Genomic DNA, 18,819 nt, shown 5'->3' on the forward strand with positions numbered 1-18,819 from the left:
CTTAAACCACTTATAAAGAGCCTATGTGTGTGGTGCCAACTGGCCGATTCAGACATTGTTCACGGACGAGGTGAGAAGGATTTACCTCGGAGCTTCCTTGAGCAGATGGCGGCCTCCCTCCTCTCGTTACGTAATGAAAAGAAAGAAACCTTTTCTCTTCAGATGTTCTCTCGACGCTTTTCAGGCTCTTTGGATTCGGCAGAAGGACACGACTCAAGATCTGATGACCACAAAAAAAGAACGACTATCGTGTAAAATGAAAATATTTTGAAATCTTTCTGCAAACAGGAGTGACTCCATGAACCCTTGTGACTTCAACCCAAACAAAATGTGACCAGAATGAAACAGCAAAGCCTCGAAATGGACGTCGATTTCTTTGTGAAAGTTGTCCAAACCGGATTTGAACCATTTCTCTTTCTAAATTGGTGCCAGAATGACGTTATGTCATGAAAGTCAAAGCATCAATGGTGAATTTTTTTCATCTCAAACTAAATAGTATTGAAGCAAAAACCATAATGACAGTGAGGGGGGGGGGGGGGGGGGGGGGGGGGACAAACCACTCAGTGTCTGGATGAGTTGTGACGTCAGGAGCCCCTGAGCTTCGATTACAGCTTGACGATGACGTATCCTGTCCTTCACAAGTGGACTGATTGTCGGCTGAGGCGTCAAACTCGTCTTGAAGGTTCATTGAGTTTCTGGATACGGAGTGACGAGGCTCTTCGCGGCCACTCAGCTGATCGCCGAGGTTTTTCCATGGGAAAATAGTGCCGCCTGCTCCATTTGAGGTTCTCCGGTTTGAGGTTCTCCGGTCCATCAAGATGAAATCAGGCCTCCGTTGTTCATGTGGCGGCAAAACTGATGTTAATGGTTTCCAAAGGTCTGGGTGCCTCTCACCTTCTCTAATGGAGTCTCATCGTCCAGCTTTTCAACACTTTCACATGCCGGAAGTCATTTTTCCCCCCATTAGAACATTGGATCATCGGAGCTGCACTCAGAATCTGCTGTGTCTGTGTGAGCTGGACTGGCTCCGCCCACACACGCCCATCTATGGGAAGAGGAAGGAAGTGCTTCCTCTCGTGGCGCCATGTGCCAGAGCAGAGCTGCCCAATTATGGGAGGAGTCAAAGGGGAGGAGGAGCCTACCTTGATTGTGATTGGCTAAACCCCTGATGACACTTTATAGGGTTTGATTTCTGATTGGCTGCTTGGAGCAACAGCGGCATTTCGGAAAAGTTCTTTTCCCCCCCCCCCATTTCCATGATGACTAGGTCGGAGTGTTTACATAAATTTGCATTTCCTCCTTGTTTTGTTGTTGCATTTTTAAAAAAGTTGCATTTTCAGTCCCGTTGTTGTGTAAAACCTCAAAATATAAAAAAAAAGTGTTGCACATTCACGGTGTCTAAAAGCTACCGGTGCTAAAACTTTTCAATCGGTTCATCTCTATAATATCACTTTTTTTTATGTTTTCCCACAAAAACATGAAACTGTACATGATTTTAATAAAAGACTTTATTCATGAAGGAATCCAGGCATCGCAGCGGCTCCATGTTGCGCAATGAGGTAGGAGGGCTGAAGGTGGGTGTGAGGGCCGCACTGGCACGTGACAGCCCCGATAAATACCGGGCTCGGTGATCTGCAGCCCCACTGACGCTCCGAACCCCCACCTCCACCACATCGCCACCTGCATCTCCCCCCTCCTCCTCCTCCTCTTCCTCCTGCTCCGCACCTTCCTCCAAAGTGCGCGCACTGACGCCGCCTGCGCGTCCCCGTGGCTCCTCCCCGCGCTGATTAAATGCCCGCTCGGCTCCGCGCTCAGCTGCGACTGAACACCGTCATGACAGAGGAGCTGTAGAGCCGCCGGACCTCTGACAGCAAGCAGACATCTGAGGTTTCCTTTCCTTCTCCCCCCCCCCCCCACCACCACCCTCCACCACCCTCTTCAATAATCCGTGCGCCCCCCGCCGCCTCACGCGCCTCAGCCATGAAGACCATCCTTGCTGCTTACTCCGGGGTCCTCAAAGGTGAGACTGACACTTCCAATGTATTGAACAAGGATATGAACGGCAGCAATTTCAATCTTTTATTCTGGCAGTGAGTCTGTGGAACTCACAGTCTGTGCGTAATGTTTTTTTTAGGTTTTTTTTTAGCAATCCAGATTTATAACCCAGATTATTCTGCATGTGATGCGTCTCAAAGAGTTCCAACTGAAAAGCAATTGCAGTGTTTGATTTCTGCAAGATCTAAGGTGTTTTTCCTGTTTCTTTTTCATGCAACCTGATCTTGTCCTGAATATCTGTTGTGAACTATTCCTTATTTTTCGCCAAACATTTTCCGGAATATTCAAGAATCCGACAAATAAAAGTCATAGATAAGTTTGAAAATGAACCTCCTCCTTCACTTAACTGACAGATCTCAGCTCTGAGATGTATCTTGAAGTATTTCTGACCTGATGAATAGAGATAAAAGTTTTTAATGAAGTTCTTTTTAACATGCAAACTGTAAAATGACACAAAATTGCTGCTTTTCTTGCAATATTCTTACAATAATGAAGAGTTTAAAAGTGATTTACTATAAAATTGTAGCATTAAAGTCACTTTCCTTTGTCCTATTCTCCACATTTATGTCGAGTAACTTTTGTGACCGTGAAAAAAGAAGTTTTCCATTTATGCTCTTCGTAGCTGCGGAGGGGATATTTCGAACCTCTTCATGTGAAATGATAATGGGTGTTTGAAAGTCGTGCACGTGCCTCCTGTGTTTGCTCCGGCCCCCCGATATCTCTGTGTTTACCTCCCGGGCCAGTTTGATCTGGCTCCCAGTGGGACCCGGCGCTGGACAGGTTCCAGGTTGAACCCGAGCCAGGCCAGGCCAGGCCAGGCCAGGTCAGGGCGGCGCTCGGCCACTGGCCCACATTCGGGAGACTTAGGAAGTCACAGCATCATAGCTGACGGGTATTACCAGCTCGGGTTATTTTCAGTGGGAACTGATGGGATTAGACGACGGCGTTGTCCCGGAGAGGCTGAGCTTCCTCCTTCTTCCTCTTGGGAAGTTGGTGACGGAAGGCGTGCCGGTGTGCGATGTCTTTGCGTCGGGGCAGGGATCCCTGCTTCCTGTTCCGATGGGCCGAAGCGTTTGTGTTCCAGGCACCGGCTCCAGCATCCTCTCGGCCCTGCAGAACGTCCCGTCGGGCTTCTGGCCCTGCAGATCCAAGATGGAGAAACACCTGCAGGTCATCTCCGTGCTGCAGTGGGTCGTCTCCTTCTTAGCCTTGGGTGAGTTAAAAAACAACACAAAAACAAAAACCAAAAAGACGAGCTCGTCCTCGCCGTCGCCCGTCTTCTGACCGCCTCGTCCTCCAGGTGCCGCCTGCACCGTGCTGCTGACCTACATCATGTTCTGCACCGACTGCTGGATGATCGCCGCCGTTTACACCGCCTGGCTCATCGTGGACTGGAACACCCCGAAACAAGGCAAGTAGAATACCCCCCCCCCCCACCCACCCCCGGGGACGAGAACTACATGTGATGGAGCTTCGGCTACTCAGAAGGATCTTTAAAACAACTAAATGCCGTGGCGAATGTGCGTTTTACACAGATTTCCCGTAAAAAATGGCCGCGTCCTTTAAACTTCCCTAATCGATGGGTGAAGGTTTGAAAAGTGTGACGGAACATGAGCTCGACTCGGTCACTATAAATGACTCTACTGAGACGACTAACCAACCGTCGCATATTGTGTTTTCTAACGGTTTAGCAGAGAGAATGGCTGCATTATGTCCTCCGTGTTTCACATCATATTTCATGATTTCATGTGTGGCAGATGATCCCGGCTGTAATAAATGAATAACCTTGACTGGGAGGTTTTATTTACAGGTCTTATTTCATTCAGTTCTGACCATGATGGATTCAACTGCTTTGCCTAATAAGGACTTTTTTTTTTTATTTACTTGATGTTTCTGTCAAAACAGTCATTTTCTGATATTGATGCACTGATAACGCAGAAACAAATCAGTGAAACAAATTTCACTTCAGAGCCCCACAAACAGCCGGATTTCATCTTGAATTTGCCGGACTGGTAAAATAATACCATAATAACCTGAATATTTTAACTTTTTGTGTTGCGGCGCAGTGTATATGTGATGAAAAGGTCATAAATTAACAAAAATTACAACAATCTCAATATAAAGCCATTTTTAATTAAACCTACTGGTGCAAAATGCAGTAAAATGTACAAATAAAACCATTCAAAACAATCCAAATTCCAAAAATCTATATTTTATTTCTAGTTACATTTCTAATTTCACTAAATCCAGAGCAGATTTGTTTGGGACAAGTTCAAAGGAAGTTTTATGTCAAACTGATGATTTTAGCTAAAAATAAGAGCAACATTTTCAAACTCTAATATCTGAACCTTTGGTTTTGTTGCACTGGGGGGAAATGGAACCTTGACCTTTTTCTTTTCTACTACAAACTTATAACACGAGACCTTTTGGTGTCTAAACCCCCGAATTCACCCGCATTCTGATGGCGACATGTTGAAATAATCTGCCCCCCCCCCCTTCAGGTGGCCGGAGGTCCTCGTGGGTGAGAAGCTGGACGGTCTGGACGTATTTCCGGGATTATTTCCCGATCAGGGTACGTCTCACCTTTTGTCGATAATGAATCTCACTATAAGCGCCTGCGTCTTTGTTGTGGGCACTGCACAGGTAAATACGTAAACAATCTTATCAGGGCTGGAAGGAGTTTCACTGTCTGTTGTCCCTTACCCCTCCACCCCCCCCTCAACCCCCTCCACCCCCCCCCCGTGTCGATTTGGACGGGAGTTCCAGACTTTGTCCTACTTGATAGTCTGCGAAGCAGAGCTGAGGCTTTTCATTCAGCAGTAGGTTGAGGAGAATCTGCATGCAGAAGAAGGAGCAGTGACTAAAGTCAAGGTCGTGGGGGGGTTAGGGGGGTGGGGGGGGGGGGGGGGTGTTCGGAGCCTCTGACAGGTTCGGTATTAGTCGGTCGAAGTGGGATTACAGCTGAATCAGGAGTTTTGACTTAGTGCATATCAGTCCGATCAGACGGGGGGTCAAAGTGCAACACTGTTGGCCTTCCCTCAGACAAAGTTTGGAAAACAGTAATCTCACTCCCCCACCCTTCATTACTCCACCAATTCCACTTCTAATCGGCACATGTTAAAGATGATTTTCCTCTTTTGCTCTTTGGATTTTCCTCATATTTACAAAAGAAAAAAAAACAACAACAAAAAAACACAAGTTCATGTCCAAAATGTAAATCAGCTTCAGTTTTGAGAATTTCATGGTGACAAAGTTGCAAAAAAATGCTTCACATTAGAAAAAAAAGTATATAAAAATGCCTTCGTCTTATTTTTAAACTATTAATATGATAGTTTTGAAAAATGTCTTAGAGGACACTATTAATTTGATCCATTTATCAATTAACTTGATAGTGCTGATTAAATAATCAGAAGGTATTTTCTATTTTTGAAGGTTGTATTGATATTATTGTTTATCTATTATATTTATCACATTTTATTTTTGTTAACATTAAAGTTGCCACGAGAGGTGGTTCCCTAATTTTATTTTAAAATCTGAAGATATTTTCCATTTGGAAGATTATGTATGTATGTATGTATCTATTTATTAACTTTAATGTTGCCAAGATGTGACAATTCGCTTTTTTTTCTTTTTCAAATTTAGAAGGTCGCTTCTATTTTTGAAGGCTCTATATTTTGACAAGGTTATTTGTTTGTTTGTTTTGTTTGTATTAGACAACTTTTAGTTCTTTCTCGACACCCGCTGTGTTTGTTTGAGGAGCTTTAAGCTACTCTTAAACATTCCCAACGCACGACCCTCCAAAATTCTTTACAATATCGAAAGATGCGTCATATCTTTGAAGACCACTGTAAAAAATATGAAGACGACAGAAGCTTAAAGTTCTGTACTTTTCGTTGTTGGCTTGAAACTAATTGAGAAATGAATGGACGCATTGGAGTGCAGGAGTGTTGTGGTCCGTGTCGCTCGCTTATGATCAAAACGACCACCTGACAGCAAGATTCCTGGAAAATTCCAACCGCGGAAGAATCTGTTCTTGTTTTTTCTGTTTTTGGTTGTAAATTATTTTTTTTCCGTGGGTTTTGGTTTGTTAAAGCAAGACCTTGTTGTCAGTCGGTCGGGATGTAATTTCCCACAGAGCAACGTGACATCTTCAAACAAGACAAACTCTGTGTTCAGAAGTCTTAAAATTTAACAGGTTTTCCTTTCCTCACAAGGAAATCTTTAACAATCAATGATGTATTATGTATTTTGATTTCTTACTGAAGAGCAATAACCCATTTGTTTGATTTGAAGCTCATAATTTAATCAAACTTCTGTATTTTCATCACATTACATCACATTAATGAGCAAAAAACTTTCAGTTCAACATGAAGTCAAAACAAACTAATCTATAATTCACAGGAAACTTTACCGATCTGTGTTTTTCCTCGAAGCCGTCATCGTCTCGACGTTGTGCTCTGGTTTTATGCAGTATTCTAGATGTAACTGTTGGACGCATGTGAATCAATTTTCACGACTTTGTGTCAAAATGAAGTTGAAATATTAATAACTCGTTGATCCAAGCTGATTTATTTGGATATCTGTGGTCAATTAAAGCATTGCCGAGCAGTTAAGTCTCTATCCAACCTTAACTTATCACCATTATTAATGACTTGGAAGGGAGTCGCTCAAAGTCCACGCCGGTGATAAAACTTAAAGTGAGGATGAGAGTTAAGAAGTGAGCGTCTCTCGCTTCGGTACTGAGGAGTGAGTCTCGTCTTGCTTCTCTCTAATTCCCCCCCCCCCCCCCCAACCAACATTCATCCACCCTGGTGCCATGGGGACCTCGAGTGTGATCTCATTTGCTAATGTGATTACACAACACGGGTGTTTGACGAGCTGCGAAGGAAGCTCTGTGTACACATTGTGATGGATCCCGGCTGGTGCAGGTTCACAGCAGAAGAAACGCTGGACGGTTTATGGCCGGCGGGTCTGAACAGCTGCGCCGCCTGGACGCCCGATAAGGACGTCCCAGTTACACTTTAGACGCAGACTTTATTCGACACCCTGAGGAGAGTCTCTATAAGTACAGTACCTAACAACAACAAACGCTGCTTGCAACGGGTCACATTAACCGGTCATAAATAATGTTATCTGAGGCAGAGGGTAACAAAGTACAAACACTATATCGCTGTACGGACGTGGGAAAGACGCATGTTTCATGCATGGCGGCTGTAAAATGGTGAAAATGATGTGATATGACGGAGATAAGAGGTGAAATAATGACACAGAGATAAAGTGGGTAATATTAAAGGTCCCATAATGTGCAAAATGTACTTTATAGTGGTTTTCTAACAGTAATATGTGTTATTACTGTGTATGAAGCCCCAGAAGTGAAGAAAATCTATCATGTTATAACAGGCCGCCCATCTTAATGCCTGCATGTGGTGCTGGTGGTGTTTGACACTGAATCATCCAGGCTTATGTCATTTATGCAGCTTTTTCCGAAGCCGATTCTGATTTGACCTGAACCAAGAAAACCTACACAAACAATAGAAGACGAGTCAAACCTGTGAAGCCAAACCACTCCACCGACATTTTTCTTCAAATCTGTTGCTTCAGTATTAAGTTTGAGCAATTTGATTTGAATAAATCGCCAACACATGAAGACGAATGAGAAGTGTATGTGCCACTTCCCGGAGCCGAGCCTCCCGGTATGGAAATCAGCCTCACGCCGCTCGTCTTTGTGCTTTTTTTTTTCTCGCTCTTTGTCCCGGCAGCTCATTAAAACCCACGACCTGCTGCCCAGCCGGAACTACATCCTGGGCTACCACCCGCACGGCATCTTGTGCTTCGGCGCCTTCTGCAACTTCAGCACCGAGGCCACGGGCTTCTCCAAGAAGTTCCCCGGCATCAAGCCGTCCCTGGCCACCCTGGCCGGGAACTTCCGCCTGCCCGTCCTCCGGGACTACCTGATGTCTGGAGGTTCGTTCCCGCCTGAGCTCCGACAGCGTCCCTCTCCGTATCTCCGGACCTTTGTCCCGTTGCGCGGCTGAAACGGCTTCTGTTTACTCGGATGTGCTGATTTCAGGGGATTTGCAGAGCCTCGAGGCAGTTCGGCTAAAGGGGCTGTTTGTTCTTCGGGATTCATCTTTGCTCACAGATACCGTATAGATAGCGTCTCAGGTTACTGTAGGCTATCGTACATGTTGTCTCGAACCAGGATAGCGGGGAACAGTCAGGGCAGGTTCTCTTTCGTAACTTCATCACTGCTAAATTTAGACGCTCGGTGGCTAAAACCGCAGATATAGGATGGTCAATGTATTATTTTTCTCTTCCAGGCATCATCCCCGTGAACAAGAACTCCATCGACTACCTGCTGACGTGCAACGGGACGGGAAACGCCGTGGTCATCGTGGTCGGCGGCGCGGCGGAGTCGCTGCACTGCGCGCCCGGCATGAACGCCGTCACCCTGAAGAACCGGAAGGGCTTCGTGAAGCTGGCGCTGCAGAAAGGGTGCGCTGCAACCACACACACACACACACACACATATTCAGACACGTGCACGCTGGAAATGTCACGCTGAATCCGAGATTATTTCTTCTTGGAAAGGTTGAAAATACCTCGCCCGGAGCGTTTTGTTTTGTTTTCCCCCGCAAATCTTGGATGAATATGTGCAGTGTTGGTGCTCCTTGTGTCACGCCGTGCCCTTTAGTGTCTTCGCTGGCACCGGACTGCCTTCGGCCACCGTGAGATAATCGCTCATTACTTACGCAAACTGCACCGCGAAGGAAAAAGCGGCCCTGGGTTGTCGGGTGTCCGGTAAAACTGAGACGGACCCGAGTCCTTCTCAAACGTGTCTGAGGATTACCACATCACTGAGTCCACCTCGTCCAAATGAGCTTAAATCTGGCAGGAAAAGACATGCAGCTATGCAGACCTTCATTCATAACAACTAGGTTAGCATTCCAGCTGAAATAAGCCGCAGGGTGTGAATTCAGATTACTTAACATATGTTTTTTTTTGGTTTTTTTGGAGAATTTCGCAGCACAAGTCTGATGCTTCATTTAAAGTTTTTTTTTTTTTTTATTATTATTATATTACAATCATTAAACCTATCTGCATCATCTTATATTTTTGTTCAACGTAGGATGAATACCGAACAACGTATTGATTAGCTCACTAATATTGTGACCTGTACTCCAAAATACTAGATTTTCAGCTTGTGACAGATCAGGCTGGATTGAAAGAATGCCGATCCATAATGTTTGCGAATTGCATAACGTCTTTCGTAATTGTTAGGGAAAAAAAACCTCACTATACTGTTAAATATACAGCACACTTGCGTAACGGCCTCCATAATCTTGACATAGCAGGTTTGTAATAATCACCAGTCTGGCTCTAGAACACGAATCGGCCTTGTTTTGCCTCTGCAGGGCCACAAACCTACGACACACTGGAATAACTGGATGAGATTAAACTCTGGAGTGTGATAATTGTTATCGATGCCAAGGGAGTCACCGACAGGGCTGTAATATAGTAATAAAGTTAGCGTTCTTGTGTAAACAGCAGAACAGCTCTGTGCGAAGCCTTGGCCTGAAGATAATATAAAACAATATCTCCACCACTTGTCGATGGATTTCTGGATCGGGGGCCACCTGTAGGCCAGTTTCCTCTTTAGTGGGTTGAACTGGTAAAATAGTGCTGTAACAACGTTTCAATTCAAACTGTTAATCATGCCGACTCGTCTTTAAAAAAATTTTTTAAGAAAAAATAATTCAGGAATGTGACTTTTAATACATCTTAATATTCATACACACACATCCCCCCCAAAAATAAAAAAAAAATAAAAAAATGTATATAGATAGATAAAAACTAAAAAAAATAAACTAAAAAAAAATACAATGAGAAGCTAATTTATTCCCATAATTCACTTCAAATGTCCAAATATTCCAGATTTATTCACAAATTGTTTCATGCCCCTTTCCCCCCCATTATTTCTTAAAAGAAAATGTACTTATTCGTCGTGAAAAATCAAATATGCATTTTCTCATATTACAATATGTCACCATAGTGAAAGTGTTTTACCAGAGGACACAGAATAGAGCAATCAAACTATGCCGTGAGTGTAGAAATGCAGCTAAAATGATATTATAATTATTTTATTTGTTTGCTTCTTCACATTTTGGCTGTATAACGTGACGTGTCGCTGCCTCGGCGCTCCCTCAGGTCCGACCTGGTGCCGGTCTACTCCTTCGGGGAGAACGACGCCTACAAGCAGGTGATCTTGGAGGAGGGAACCCGGTGGAGGAACGTGCAGAAGAAGCTGCAGAAGCTCCTGGGATTCGCTCCGTGCCTCTTCCACGGATGCGGCCTGTTCTTTGGGAACTCCTGGGGCATCGTCCCCTACGGCAAACCCATCGCCACCATAGGCAAGTCTGCCGACCAGTTATGAAGAGATCGGAAAGATTTACATGTTAATGCTGTGAAGTCGGTTCCTGGCGCAGCTGCTTGTGCTTGTGCATGACCAAAATAATGTAATTCAGTTAAAATATGAACAGTTTGCTGTTTAAACCAGCCAGGAAAGAGGATGTGAAGAGCTGAACTTAGTTTATTTGTATCTTTCTGCTTTGAATCTTAGATTTTAAAGAACTTTATTTATTGTTTATTATCAATATACAAACCAAAACCCATCTACTTCCTACCCAAAGCTTTGAGAAAGTTTAAAAAAAGAGAAAATCTCTCTCTCTCTCCGGGTCAGGATGTTCAGTATATGTAGGACATGGCCTTGAAAATGTGTGTCCAAAAGCTGCTCAGAGTCCTACAACCAAAACTCTGCATCTTGGACATGAAGGACGAATGTTGGGACACATCCTGGCCTGTTTGGCTTCTTAAAAGTGTCGCCGATATACAAGTTTAATTGAATCGTTTACAGAGATGTTGCATGTACACATTTCCTCAGAGAGTTTTAACAAAACAAAACAAAAACGGCACTATTGTAGAAGTCATGCATCATAACCTTGACCCGAGAATCGTGGCGTTTAAGTTTATTAGAAAGACATATTGACCAACAGAAAACTAACGGGATCGTCAGAACTCAGCCAATATTTGCACAACTGTGGAAAAACCCCTCTTTTGTGTGTGTTTTTCTTTCTCCCCTCCAGTTGGCGAGCCAATCACGGTGCCTCGAATCGAGGACCCGAGTGACGACGTGGTGGACATGTACCACGCCATGTACGTCAAGTCCCTGCAGTGCCTCTTCGACAAGTACAAGACCCGCTTTGGCCTGAAAGAGAGCGACGTCCTGCACATCCAGTGAGAGGACGAGGGGGGGGCTCCACCCACCCACCCGCTCCACCCACCGACGCTCTGGACTGCGGCAATGCCAACAACACACCCACCTCCCTTCTGCCCCCATCCACCAACCACGATGCCCGGTTTGTCTCTGGACTGCAAGCTCTGCGCATGCGCAACTCTTCTCTGCAGAAACCTTTGCACGACTGTGTCGTCTCATCTCTCAGGAAGCGGCAGGTTCAAGGATCTGCGGCTGGCGTGCACCAAAAAAAAGTACCAAGCGTGCCTTCGTTGTTGCGTCCTTTTTTTTTTTTTACCTGTTTGTCCTGTTTGGACTGTGTCACCAGTGCAGAGGGGAGGATGCTCCACTAGGTGGAGCCAAAGGGTAACATGCAGGACGTGCAAAAGAAGTGCCATATCTTCTTTTCTTCTTCTTCCCCTCCCCACTCGTGCAGCCATGTAACTTTCCCCCTGACCTCTGATGTGTAGGATCCTCTTCCGAGGTGAATGCACAAACAATGCAAACGGAAGCTACCGCTTTATTCCCCGGGCCAACGAGCCTCAAAGGATAATTGAGCCAAAGACATTGTAATGTCCCAACACTCGCGTAGATTTCTTCTGCAGGTTGGACTATTGTTCGTTCTTGTTTTTGTTTTGAATTGCACAACAAGCATGTGCCTGTGATTGCGAGAGGCCATAAAGTATTAATTGTATTCTCGAGAGGGGCGTTTTGTCCCTCTTTGAATATTTCCGATGCACTTTTTGTACTGCCAATCATCACCCTCTGAGGATTTTTACCTTGAACAGGAGATTATATTCCAGAACGTCCCGGTCGTGACCTGGGAGGAGCCGCTTCACATATGCAGTAAAAGACAATCATAATGTCTTGTATTCCTCAAGCCTTTTGGAGAGTTGTTGAAGACGATGAGGTGATGCGAATGAAAAAGCCTGTGAATGGACGATTCCCACCCCGTATAGTGTGTCTCCTTGTAATCTCACCAAGGGTGATAATTGAAAAGGAAGGGATTTCATCAAGTAATGGTAATAAGTTATATTATGCATGTAGCCTTTCTGAAATCGATCCCGGGAATCGTCGTCTGAATGAGTGAGTTGGTGTGACGTAGTGAAGATGAGATTGTGATTCTGAAAGCAGTTTGCTCTGGTGTCACCATGGCGACTTCTTCTCAAGAGCAGTATGATCTCTGTGCAAATTACTTTTTGCAAGCAATAAACGGCGAGACCCGTCTTATGTGATGAAGGATGTCCGTGTGCGGATGTTTAAATTAAACTTTTGTATGTTTTCAAAGGAGATCATTTGTGTCTTGTCTCCTTTTACCACAGTCACTATTAAAGTCACAGTGGCGTCTTGTCAGACAGGTGCTTTTTTTTGTTTTTTTTTTGCAGCACTTCATCTTGCAGAAGTTTATATAAAAGCTTCATTCCAAGTTTCCTTGTCTTTTTAGCTGCAGCATTATTACACAACTGTACCTAAACATGGCACGACTCACTTTCGAGCACAGTAAATGATTGATATCGACGTGAACTTTTCATAAAACCAGCCAACCAGCGAGTCTCCAAACAGGCAGGCCTCCTTCTCAAACACACAAAACTGGCAAAACAGTTACGTTTTTTGTCAAGTCCATTGCCCTTACTGAACCTCCTGCGTGTGGCTGATGCTGCCACCTGGTGGAGGGTTAAAGTCCGACACATGCACCTTCACTCCTTTCCTCAGTTTTGTCTTTTATATTTATTTATTTCTCACATTAAGAAAGTAAAATTTATGCCATACATTGTTTTGCATTCACATTCATGTGATTCACAAATCCTTGTTGCGGTAACGTCCATAAGAAATCGAGGAGTGATTATTTCGGGCAATGCAACTCCAAATATAAAGGATTTGGTTTTTCAGTTGTTCAGAACTTCAAGCTTTACTTTTGTACTTACTACTTAGATATATATATATAAAAAAAATGATTAGACATTTAAAATAGTTCCCATTTAGAGCATCACTTGAACAAAATAAGATAGTCAGATCACTGGACTTTGGACTCCACCAAGAAAACGGGTTTTTGGTTTGTTTTTATGTTCAGAGCGTTTAAAGAAAGAAATAATAAAACGTTTGGCCAATGCAAACTGAATATAATCATTATGGATCCAGTTTTGAAAGATCTCAGTATCTGGCCACATAGACAGATAGACAGACAGACAGACAGATAGATAGATAGATTGATTGATAAGGTATTGTATATGACAAAAATTAAGTGTCATCCAGATGGGTGACACAGTGCTCCAGAACACCCTCTTCCTTCAATCAGGTCCCCGAAGTTGACAATTTGACATTAGTTTGGTTATGAAATCACCTGCAAACAAATGTCTTACATTGGTTATATGAGTCAAAACAGCAATGCAGGTATTGGTTAAAGTATATTGCCACATTGTCTTAGTCACCTGCTAATTTATAGTGAACGTATGGCATTTAAGTGTTTATCTCATCGACAATGGACCCATGCTGACAAACGCTCCGTCTCACAGCTGTGACGTCATAATCCCGCGCCGCTATATCGGCAGAGCTGAGCCACGGATTGTTTGTTGATATTCCGGCAGGAGCGTCACCATGCCGTCCCAAATGCAACGTGTTGCAGTAGCTTGGCTGCTTTGTTTAGTTTTGCGCCTCTCCGCGTCAAGGCGAAGACATAGACGGAGACGTGGATTACTTCGGCGATTGGCGGTGATGACCGAGGATGTTGCGGTATGTCTGATGTAGAAAGTAGCCGCATTTCTCCACACCGACTTTGAATAACTGCTCACTGTAATTTACGATACGTTTTTCATCACCGTTTATCTCGTTATAATGTGTTGTATGTGCTGTCTAAAGAATATAAAAACAAGTAGATTGTTTTCGTAACGTTACAGTTGTGAGGGTGTTGCTTTTTAGATTTATGTATTTATTGAAACGATTACTCCTTGAGATGAACCATCTCGTTTTCAAGGGTAGTAATCAAACCAAAAGAGATGCACAAGACAGAAGCAGCTGTACACGCCTTAAACATATTAGAATACAAACAATACAACAGAGGCAAACATTGCAATGTGTTACACACATCACACACAAAGACACAGGGCTCTCAAAGATACCAGTGTTATTTGGGGGAGGATTGTCTATGCCTTTATTTGTTAAACCTTAAAGTGAATTTTATTTCATGTGTTTTTTGTTTTTTCAGAAAGGACAACCTGGGAGATATTGCCAGCTCAACCCTTGCGTTCCCATTTTGAGACTCTGGTCGAACGCAGACCGGGAACTGAATCGAGAGTTTCGTCTGTCTCGAAGGGCGATGAATAATCTGCAGGGACTTCTGCAAAGAGACCAGGACCGTGGCTGGGGATGCCAACTGGAAGTCCTGATATATACATACTGGTTGGCTCATGGATTGTCCTACCGCGTTGTTGCCCGCGTCTTCAATGTCCCCAAAGCAACAGTTCACAGGGTGGTGCACAAGGTCGCGAATTACATTTGCAGAAATTTAGCACGCGCCATCAGCTTCCCTAAACCAAAGGAACTCGATGAAATAGGACAGGGATTTGCAAGACTCTCAGGAAGTCCTGTATTTAGCTGTGTTGCTGGTGCAATCGACGGATCCCATATTCGCATAAAGCCCCCACAACAGCATCACATTGACTATTTGAATTACAAGGGCTTCTATTCCATAAATATGATGGCCATCTGTGATGCAAATGGACGCTTTTTAGATATTTTCGTTGCTTACCCCGGCTCAGTTCATGACGCCAGAGTCATGGAAAATAGCACATTTTACAGAGCGCAAAGTTATCCCCCTACAGGATACATCTTACTTGGAGACGGGGCCTACCCCTGTTTGGAAACCCCCATCACATTGATCACGCCATACAAGGAGCCCGTACATTCCCGTATGGAGAGACGTTTCAACTTGCATCACTCCAAGGCAAGGAGCATAACAGAAAGAGCTTTCGGAGCGATGAAGACCAGATGGAGGACGACACTCTTCAAAGCGCTGGAAGCGAAAGCCACATTTGTGCCACTGGTTGTAGCAACTTGTGCTTTTCTCCATAATGTTTGCCTGGCAAATGGGGAGCAGCTGCAACCAGACAATGACGCTTTGGAAGATGTGTATGAACCTGAGCCTCCACAGGAACCATTGACACACAGTGAGGCACCTGGCGATACAAGAAGAGACAGAATGGCTGCCATGTTGGACAATGCACAGTGATTTTGGTGCAGCTGCTTTGTATATGGCTATTTTTGTCGATTTTCAATATAATTTTTGTTACTTTCTCATGTGCATATACAGATTTGATAAAACTTGTTTTGAATAAAGAACTTCACATCTCTTAAAGGTTTGTTTGAATTTGTATACAGTACTTTAATCAACATTATAAAAAATTAAATATTGTGCATTTATCCAAATAAAACAATTGAAGTAAAGAGGTAGCGAAAACAAAACTTTCAGATAACAAAAATGTAAACAAATTCAACTTTTTATAAAACTACTCTACATTTTTTCTACCATCTTCTCAAACAGTTCCAGTAAGCGGTCTGTTTTGGCCTCGCTCTCCTCGTGTCGCTTTTGTTCTTTCGCAGACTCTTCTTTAAGGAAATCCAACAAATCGTTGGATTTCCTCTTCCTTTTACGGGGAGAGGGGGTTGCTGGAGGTGGACCCCGTGAGGCGGAGGCAGCGGCAGCCGCAGAATTTGGTGGCGACTGCGGGAGCTCGCTCTTGGGTACGGCAGCGTAACATTCTCCAGAGGTGCTGGGCTCCACAGTTTCCTGTAAAATAGACACAACACATATCACTACTAATAACGTCATAATTACAAGTCACTTCCCCACGGTATTACAAATGATTTACCATCAGCATAGCAGTTTGCTCCTCCTCCTTGATTGAGACCACGACAACAGGTAGGTCAATAGGAGATCCGGAGCCCAGCACCTCATGCATGTCCTCAAAATACTGCCAATTACCAGCTGTTTGCTCCCCTGCATCTGGTCCAGAGCCTGACTTCACCAGCTCCTAGCACACAAACAATAATAATACCTGTTATTTAAATGCGCCTTTCAAAACATCCAAGGACACAGTAACAATGGAGTCATAGAAACAATTAAATACCATATCATAAACCTTCATACTTGATAAAAGCATTATTATTCATTATAATAATACACAATATATATATTAATATGAATTAGAAATATATAATATATACATTTTGTATACTGTACAGCTTACCTTGTATTTTCTTTTTAAGTTCTCCCACTTTTTGGATGCCTGCTGTGCATTCACTTTCCCCGTCAGTCCATTATCCAACACAAACCTCCTAGGACAAATTATACAAGAGATTAATAACCATACATATGTTTATATAAGGTGTAACATATAAAACTACTTACTCCCATTGAGTTTTTGCGCTGTATGGGGACTTTAGGAACATGTCTTCATTCGCCATTCGAAAGCGGATGAGATTCCTTGTTTGGTCGGTGGTCCCTGTTTTCAAAACACCCATATTGGAAGAATACAGTGTAATAATGAAACGATATAAACACGGTCTCTACGGACACAAATACACACCGTAGCTACATGCGGCAGACGGCAGCGCGACTGCCGTTCTTACTAGTATAAAACACAACAGGTTTATATAACTTTAGAAGCGTTTATATGTGAAAAACAGGCTTACATCTATGGGAGTCCTTCGGCGCCATGTTGGTGAGTTGCGTGGAAGTTTGAAACTCTCCCTCTGTTTACAGTCCGCGTCTGTAAATGCGGCCCAGTCCCAATTCTCTTTTGTGCCCCTACCCTTTAGCCCTCCGCCGCCGCCTTCTCCTCCAAAACGAGGGCAAAGGTAAAGGAGGAAAAGTTTCAGCTCTTAGATTTGGGACGCCCCTCTCCCTCTGCTCACCCCCGCCTCTCTCGCTCCGTCTCACCGTTGTGACGTCATAATACGGCGCCCTCATAATCAGCAGAGCTGAGCCAGGGATGTTCGTTGATTTTCCAGCAGGAGCGTCGTCCTGCAGTCCCAAATTCAACGTGTTGCAGTAGCTTGGCTGCTTTGTTTACGTTTTCCACCTTTCCCCCATCAAGGCGAAGAAATAGACGGAGTCATGGATTACTTCAGTTTTTGAGCTGTATTTGGACTTCATAAATATTTCCTCATTCACCATGTGAAAGCGGAGGAGCTTCCTTGTTTGCTCGGGGGTCCCTGTTTTCAAAACACCCATATTAGAAGACTTTAGAACTATACAGTGTAATAATAAAATGTTATAAACACTCTTCACACTAGTGAAAGCCAAATTAACTTACTCCCTTAATTCCCAAAACCAGCAGTACATAAAAATTACACTATTTTCTAGAATTCTGTGCTTTATTAAAAGTTGTTCTCTCTCTCTTTTTTCAACCTCATGTCCGAGCTGAGCAATGAAATTCCATTCTGCACATATTGTACCATAAAGTTGTCAAGTCAGAATTATCTTTCAGGTGATATTTTGTCATCTGTTATGTCATTTCATAGATTATATAGAAAGGCGAAGTGAGGCGAGATCAATGTGTATTCATATCTAAAATTTAAAACCTATTTTCTCAGAGATTTTGTATTGTTTTGTATGTTGATGGATTTATGTATTTCTATATTGAATTAATATTATTATTGTTGTTATCTTTCTAAAATATAACATTTTTCTTTTTTTTTTCACAAGTGGGGAATAATACTAGTGTGCTTTCTCTTTAAACTTACAGCACTAAAATCTAGGCCTTTTGCCTCTTCTCTGTTGCAAAAAGAGTAATGCCTTGAGTTAATTTCTCTTTTTTTTTAGAGGTGCACATACATTTTAGTGGCACCAGGACAAAAGCTTTCCCTTGATGTTTGCAGCAGTTTTCATTGAGGCTGAGTGAAAGAGGCCTGCACGCTTCTCTGTCACCTGCATGTCACGCTGCACTGCAACTTCCTCATATTCTGCAGCTTTGACAGATTTCCACGGGCACTCGCCTCTTCCGGGAAGATGAACTCATCCCACAGCCAATAGCAACACGGGATTCCAACCTTAAGCCCCGCCCCTGTATGACGGACATGCACTTTAGCCAATCAGAGGTCGGCGAGTCGCACCGCCCAACCGGAGACGGATTTCCGAGCAGTCCGCAAGCGAAGACCCCGGACTTTGTTTACGTCCCGGCGGTTAGCTGACAGCTGTTGTGGCGCTTCACGCACACGAACCACTGCGTCCTAATCGCTCCTCTGACAAGCCGGAGCTCCGATAGACTTTCAGATGGGATGTTTCGTTGAATGAGGGGGAGCCGCTGCATGCCGACGGGAGGATGAACTCCATCACCGGTCGGGCTCTCGCTCTCCCCGCCGCCTCCGTCTCCAACTCCGGAGCTTCATCCTCCAGAGCCCTGCATGTGGAGCTCACATCGCAGCAGGTAGACGCAAACACCCGGGGGTTCGTGTCGACTGTCTGCTCTTTTCAG

At 43.9% G+C, this 18,819-nt stretch overlaps 2 protein-coding genes across 2 annotated transcripts in view; both read left to right on the top strand.

Annotated features, from left to right (window-relative positions):
• Positions 1-1,980: 1,980 nt before the first annotated feature.
• Positions 1,981-11,353, top strand: dgat2 (diacylglycerol O-acyltransferase 2; the record flags this gene model as incomplete). The annotated part of the gene is made up of 8 exons (XM_080508730.1): positions 1,981-2,020; positions 3,140-3,268; positions 3,356-3,466; positions 4,557-4,627; positions 7,815-8,019; positions 8,376-8,550; positions 10,264-10,466; positions 11,199-11,353. The coding sequence occupies 8 exons, from the start codon at positions 1,981-1,983 to the stop codon at positions 11,351-11,353; spliced, it is 1,089 nt and encodes a 362-aa protein (XP_080364856.1).
• Positions 11,354-18,599: 7,246 nt separating this feature from the next.
• uvrag (UV radiation resistance associated gene) overlaps positions 18,600-18,819 on the top strand; it is a gene marked incomplete at its 3' end in the record, with an annotated part of 103,263 nt that continues 103,043 nt past the window's right edge. Inside the window, 1 exon segment of the mRNA XM_080508681.1 lies at positions 18,600-18,771. Coding sequence (XP_080364807.1) covers positions 18,667-18,771 — 105 coding nt within the window. The 5' untranslated portion in view covers positions 18,600-18,666.

This window comes from Blennius ocellaris, assembly GCF_963422515.1.
Source record: "Blennius ocellaris genome assembly, chromosome: 14".
In the NCBI taxonomy this organism is placed as follows: Eukaryota; Metazoa; Chordata; class Actinopteri; order Blenniiformes; family Blenniidae; genus Blennius; species Blennius ocellaris.